This window comes from Rattus norvegicus, chromosome 5 (assembly GCF_036323735.1).
Source record: "Rattus norvegicus strain BN/NHsdMcwi chromosome 5, GRCr8, whole genome shotgun sequence".
Lineage (NCBI taxonomy): Eukaryota > Metazoa > Chordata > Mammalia > Rodentia > Muridae > Rattus > Rattus norvegicus.
The window spans coordinates 171886274-171892665 of NC_086023.1; the positions used below are offsets into that span (position 1 = coordinate 171886274).

The following is a 6392-nucleotide window of genomic DNA, read 5'->3' on the forward strand; positions in this document are numbered from 1 at the left end:
AGGTGGGGGTGGTGGCACTCACCTTTAGTTACAGCACTCAGGAGGCAGAGACAGCAGACACCTGAGTTTGAGGCCAGCCTGGTCTACAGAGCTAGTTCCAGGACATAGCATGGATCTCAGCTACACAGAAAAAAACCTGTTTTGAAAAGCAAAACATATCATCATTTTAAAATCGAATTGCCTTTTTCTCACATTTTCTTTTTCTCTGTTTCTTTTTTTTTTTTTTTTTCCCCCAGACAGGGTGTCTCTATGTAGCCCTGGCCTACCTGCCTCTGCCTCCAAAGTGCTGGGATTAAAGGCTTGTACTGCCACTGCCCAGCAGTACACTGTCATTCTTTAGATGGGGGTGAAAAAAAAAAAGAAAAAGCATTGTGGGCTAGGTACCTCACACTAGAAGATTTTCAAGTGGACACTGGTTAAAGGGGTCTATAGGTTCCAATAAACATTGATTTTCCTCATGGTAGAAGTGAGAATAGGACCGGAAGGCGAGACGTGAAAGAGTATGATGGGGTTTCATGCATGAGAAAGGTTATGTGGGAGCAAGTTGGGCCTTGAGGTTGGGAGCAGCAGCAGAGTCTGAGCTGGTCAGTGTCCTTGGGCCAGTGTTCTTGAAGGTTTGTTTTGGTACGCAGGACCACTGCTTTGGTATTAAAAGGGATGGAGTAGCTCTGCTAGGACAGCTGATACCGCATCACGATCCCAGGCCTGCTCTAGACACCTGTGTGACCCAGTTTTTCCACAGGAACCTACTTCTATGTGTTGGGGATGTGGGGTGCAAATCATGGCACCCCATAGTCATTATTAGAGTGTGGTGGCGCCTGAGCTGGTTCCTAGGCAAAGATGAAACAAGAACTCAGAATGATAATTTGGATTAGGAGGGTCTCAGGACAGCCCAGCCTCTGGGTGTCCCAGAGGGGTAGGTCACACTGCTTTTGAATATGGTTTTCTCAATAGACTGTTAGACTTGACCACCATCATCCTGCTCTGCTCCTGCCTTGGCCTGGAGATGGCATCCAGGACCATGTCTCCAGTGAAGGTGCAATGTATCCTTAGAAGCCAGCTAGATACCTGGCAGGTAGCTTATATAGTAGCAGCTGGACTTTCAGAGGTTCTGATTACTTCCAGTCTGGTACTCAAGGGGCAGCACCCTGTGGGTGTGGGAGCTGCTTTAGGTCTCTTATCTTGAACTGAAGGGATGTGTGGGGGCCTCAAACTGCTGTCTTCCCTGCAGTTCTTAGGGACATCAGCTCAGAGGATACAGTGAGGCCAGCTACTGATCTTTCCAGTCCCATGAAAACTATTAACTGGAAGTTTTCATGTGGTCCTGGGTGGAAGCAGCTTCCAGCAGCAGGGACCTGCTGTCCTGCACAGATCCTCTGCAGGGGTCCCTAGGAATGGGAGACACATCCAGCTTTCTCTGTACCTCTGCTCACCTGTGTGCAGATGCTAAACATCTGATCAGGTGTCACAGCCAAGGACAGCAGAGTTCTGAGGGGGAAGGGGCACCTTAGGGCGGAGTTCTAACTCTAAGTACCTCCAAGCCACCTGTCCTCAGGAGAGACCACGTGTCTTCCTTCCTGTTCACTAGGACTAGAGAATGTTGCCCATGATGCCCTGAGGATTCTTCTCTAGAGCCTCCCTGTACTTCAGAAGCATGGGAAGGCAGCCTCTGTAACTACTTGGCCCATTCTGGGTTTTGCCATGTACTTCCTAGCCCACTCTGACCTTCCAGGTTAGGTGTTTCCAATGAGAGGACTTGGGACTTCTGTTCTCACATGTGATCTTAGGTAGGGGATTTCCAGCCCCAGTCCTGCATCTTATTCAGTAGCACAACTATTCCCTGCACCTTTTTTTTTTTTTTTAAACAGACTCTCCACTGTATACCCCAGGCTAGCCTGGAGTTTGCAGCCATCACGTCTTTGTCTCCTGAAAACTGGGATTATAGGTGTGCAGCACTATGCATAGCTAGCATGTAAATTTCCAGTTAGTTTGGGAATTGATAATTAGGTCGTATCACAGCTTAAATGTGTAGTAAAGGCACTGCCTCCCTGCTAACTCATTTCCTCCTTCAGTGCAGTGGTTTGTATGTAAGAAGACCTATGTTGAGTTCAGTGACACACATTTGAAATTGCAGCATTTGGGAGCAGGAGGAGGGGGGAGTACAAGGTCATCAAGATGGTTCACTGAGTAACACCACTCGCCAGAACCCAAATTAGGTTCTCAGTATCGACACCATGCAGCTCACAAAAGGAAGAATAAATCCATTGACACTGGAGAGATGGCCAAGTAGTTAAGCTTGTACTGTTCTTTTGGGTGTTTTTAAGACAGAGTCTGTCTCACATAATCTGGCTGTCCTGAAACTTAACTATGTAAATTAGGCAGCACTGTCTGCTTCTGTCTCCTAAGTACTGGGATTAAAGAGGTGTACTGCCATGCCCAGTGGTAAGGGCGTGTGTCCTTGCAGAGGACCAAAGTTCAGTTTCTAGCACTCATGGTAATGGCTCACAACTGCCCATAACGCCAGCTCTGCTGACTTCCCTGGGCATTATACTTACCATAATATACCCTCCCTCCCCAAAAAAGAAACAATTAAAAATAAAATCTTTTTCTTAATGCCTGTGTGCACGTGTGTGCTTCTTTGTGTGCTTTCTATGCATATGTTGGGCATCTGCACCTCTCTACACAGGCCCCAGTGGCCCACGGCACTTCTTAGCTTATTATGTGACTACACACGCCTGTGCCCTATACACAGGAACATGTTCACATACCTTCTTGCCTGTCCGCCTACTCTTCTTGCCCCTCCTCCATAGTTCTTATAGCCACATCCTGCAAGGAAAAACCCCAGACTCCTGTGAAGGCAGAACACAGACAAGGATGTATGTGTGGGTTCAGCAGCCCACAGCATTTCTGCTCCTGGGACTCTCACTTGGAGTTACAGTGAAGCTCAACTGTGTTAAAGATACCTACCCCAGTGGTCACAAGTGCTGTCGTGAGTGCCAGCCAGGTGAGTAGCCTGGCTTTGGGATGTAGTGGCAGGGTGGGGGAGGGGCGACTCTTGGGGCACAGTGATGGAGACGCAGGTACAAGACGTGGAGGTAAAAGTCAGAGATCGTTGTCAGAAACGTGACAGTGTCACAGACAGTGCTGGTCATGGAAAAGCCACAGTGCTGTGTATCCACAGTCCTGGGCCTTAACTGACCTGTGTAACTTTCTGGGCTCCACTACAGGCCATGGTATGGTGAGCCGCTGTGATCACACCAGGGACACTGTATGTCATCCATGTGAGCCTGGCTTCTACAATGAGGCTGTCAATTACGACACCTGCAAGCAGTGTACACAGTGCAACCACCGTGAGTGCCTCCTACGCTTAACCCTCACTGTCCAGTTGGAAAGGAAGCAGCTACAGTGGGTGCCCGTATTTCCTATGTGATTACAAAGCTAACCTCAAGCCATGATGAAGCCTGTTCACCAAGGGGTCCTTGATAACTAGGGCATTTCCTCTGGGGTGGAAGTTCAGCCAGAGCCTATGGAACTGGGGTGGAACACATGTTGTCCATGTGGCCTTGCCCAAACCGTTCCAGTGAGTAAGGCAGGTGTGGAGGTGGCAGGGTTATCTGAGGATTCTGATTCAGATGTTATAGACTAGAGACAAGTTGGGGGAGGATGGAAAAGAGAGGTCACAGCCACACTGTGCCCGCTCCGTAGCTTTCTCCAGGGCTACATGACCAGGAGGAACAGGGTGGCCAAGAAGAGGGTCTTAGAGGAGTGGCCAGAAGCCAGGCTAGCAGTTACTTTAGCTCCAGCGTTGCTCCTGTGCCATTGAGGAGTCCGTTTTGCCCTCGTCCATAGGTCAGGGCTGGGTGAGCCTCAGTCTCTTATCTTCCCTAGGAAGTGGAAGTGAACTCAAGCAGAACTGCACACCTACTGAGGATACTGTCTGCCAGTGTAGACCAGGCACCCAACCCCGGCAAGACAGCAGCCACAAGCTTGGAGTTGGTGAGCGAGCCTCAGGGTGGCCCTACACCGGGCAGGCATGTGGCTGTCCTTGCAGTCCATGTATGCTGCCCCCTTGAGTCAAGGTCCATGATAATGGTATAAGTGAGCCTTGTTCCCACTTCATACATTGTCACTTCCCCAGCATCTCTAACTAGTCTTTGCTGAAAGCCCCTCTTCCAATGGGTCATGCCAAGACTTGGACTCAGGGCCAACCTACTGGTCAGTGCCAGTGGGAGGCTTGTGGGAAGGAAGGAACTTGCAGAGGCCGAGCTTTGCATCTGTTTGCACCAGGGAATGAGCATTAACCCTCCCCTCAGACCCCACATCCACCAGCCTCAGCATCCAGGGCCCACTTAGTATCACAAAGCTGACTTACATCTTTGCTGCAGACTGTGTTCCCTGCCCCCCTGGCCACTTTTCTCCAGGCAGCAACCAAGCCTGCAAGCCCTGGACCAAGTGAGTATTGTGGCTGGCTAGGGCACTGCGGACTTGGGGTTTGGAGGGAATAGAAGCAGAAAGGTTTGGGCATTTAAGAAGTGGTGTCTAGGGGTTGGGGATTTAGCTCAGTGGTAGAGTGCTTGCCTAGCAAGCACAAGGCCCTGGGTTCAGTCCCCAGCTCCGGGAAGAAAAAAAAAAAGAAAAAAGAAAGTACAGACCCCCAGCTAGGAGCAAGCCAGAGATGAAAACAAAGTAAAGACAGAAGAAGAGAGAGGTACATGTCTTGTGGGCGTAAGTCTTGGCAGAATGGAAGATGGCCCAGTGCAACTTCCACCACTATCTCTAACTAATGGACACCATCATCCCACAGTTGTACCTTATCTGGAAAGCAGATCCGCCACCCAGCCAGTAACAGCTTGGACACAGTCTGTGAAGACAGAAGCCTCCTGGCCACACTGCTCTGGGAGACCCAGCGCACTACATTCAGGCCAACCACTGTCCCGTCCACCACAGTCTGGCCCAGGACTTCTCAGTTGCCCTCTACACCCACCTTGGTGGCTCCTGAGGGTAAGGGACACCGGCCCAATGGAGGATAGGGGAGAGAATTCGAGGGTGAGTGAGTTCACTCAGTTGGCTTCTCCTCACAGGCCCTGCATTTGCTGTTATCCTAGGCCTAGGCCTGGGCTTGCTGGCTCCCTTGACTGTCCTGCTAGCCTTGTACCTGCTCCGAAAGGCTTGGAGATCGCCCAACACTCCCAAACCTTGTTGTGAGTACCGTAACTTTGGGCTTAGTAAAGCTTACTTCCTTGAGGAATGAGGCATACCTCCTCACTGCTTTTCCCTTCTTTGCTTCTCCTAGGGGGAAACAGCTTCAGGACCCCTATCCAGGAGGAGCAGACCGACACACACTTTACTCTAGCCAAGATCTGAGCAATACCACAGGAGTGGATTTTATGGGGCACAGACAGCCCATATCCTGATGCCTGCCTGCCAGGGCCCTCCACACCGTTCTAGGCGCTGGGCTGGCTGTGCACTCTCCCATGTATGCTGTGCATACTACCTGCCTGGTGGCACTCCTAATAAACATGCTCGCAGCTGTGAGTCTGTCACTGGCCCTAGAGCTGAGGTGGCATCTGCTTCTGGTGGGGGAGGGTTTTAGGCCAAAGTGAAGGTCCACTCAGAGACCTACACTTAGTCACATGTACTTCAGTTTGAGTACGAGCATGGAATCCAGAGGCCTGAGTGCCAAGGGAAAAGGACCTGGGGAGCCAGGAGCCAGCTAGCAGCTTGATGGACAGTCCAGTCTTGGTTCTTAACCTTCCTAACACTGGGACCCTCTAACAGTGTCACACGCTGTGGTGACCCCCAACCATAACATTGCTTTCTTTGCCTCCTCATAACAATAATTCTGCTGCTCTCATGATTCAATGCAAATATTATTGAGATGGAGATTTGCTAATGGGGTGTCTACACACAGGTTAAGGACCACTGCTCTAAGAGGACCTAAGAACTTAGCCAAATGGAAAGGTCTCTGGCAAGCAGAGCCTGAGTACCCTGGTCATCAGAGGGGCTTGTGAAACATGGTGCCTCTTTTTACTCCTGTGGCTCAGGCAGCTAGCCAGAGTTCCTTCTCTCCTGCCACATGAATGGTAAAAGTGTGGGATAGTCCTTTATAGCAACCGTTTTGAGAATTCTGGAATTTTGGTTTCTTTAAACACAGAGAGAGGGAGAGGGAGAGGCAGGCTGGAGAGATGGCTGAGCAGTTAAGATGGCTGCCCTTCCAAAGGTCCTGAGTTCAATTCCCAGCAACCACATGGTGGCTCACAACCATCTGTAATGAGATCTGATGCCCTCTTCTGATGTGCCTGAAGACAGCGACAGTGTACTTACATACATACAATTAAATCTTAAAAAAACAAACGAATAATCCTTAAAACAAAACCACACACACAGAAATA

The 6392-nt window shown here is 50.0% G+C and overlaps 1 protein-coding gene across 1 annotated transcript; it reads left to right on the forward strand.

Annotated features, from left to right (window-relative positions):
* Positions 1-2860: 2860 nt before the first annotated feature.
* Positions 2861-5551, forward strand: Tnfrsf4 (TNF receptor superfamily member 4). The gene is made up of 7 exons (NM_013049.1): positions 2861-3004; positions 3228-3350; positions 3889-3996; positions 4386-4452; positions 4805-5001; positions 5082-5201; positions 5294-5551. Exons 1-7 carry the CDS (start codon positions 2875-2877, stop codon positions 5362-5364), a joined length of 816 nt encoding a protein of 271 aa, NP_037181.1. The 5' UTR covers positions 2861-2874; the 3' UTR covers positions 5365-5551.
* The last annotated feature ends 841 nt before the right edge of the window (positions 5552-6392 follow it).

Coding starts and splice junctions, on each gene's coding strand:
- Tnfrsf4 (NM_013049.1), top strand. CDS start 2,875: ATGTATGTGTGGGTTCAGCAGCCCACAGCATTTCTGCTCCTGGGACTC. Junction 4,453..4,804: donor GCCTGCAAGCCCTGGACCAA/GTGAGTATTGTG, acceptor ATCATCCCACAG/TTGTACCTTATCTGGAAAGC. Junction 5,202..5,293: donor CAACACTCCCAAACCTTGTT/GTGAGTACCGTA, acceptor TGCTTCTCCTAG/GGGGAAACAGCTTCAGGACC.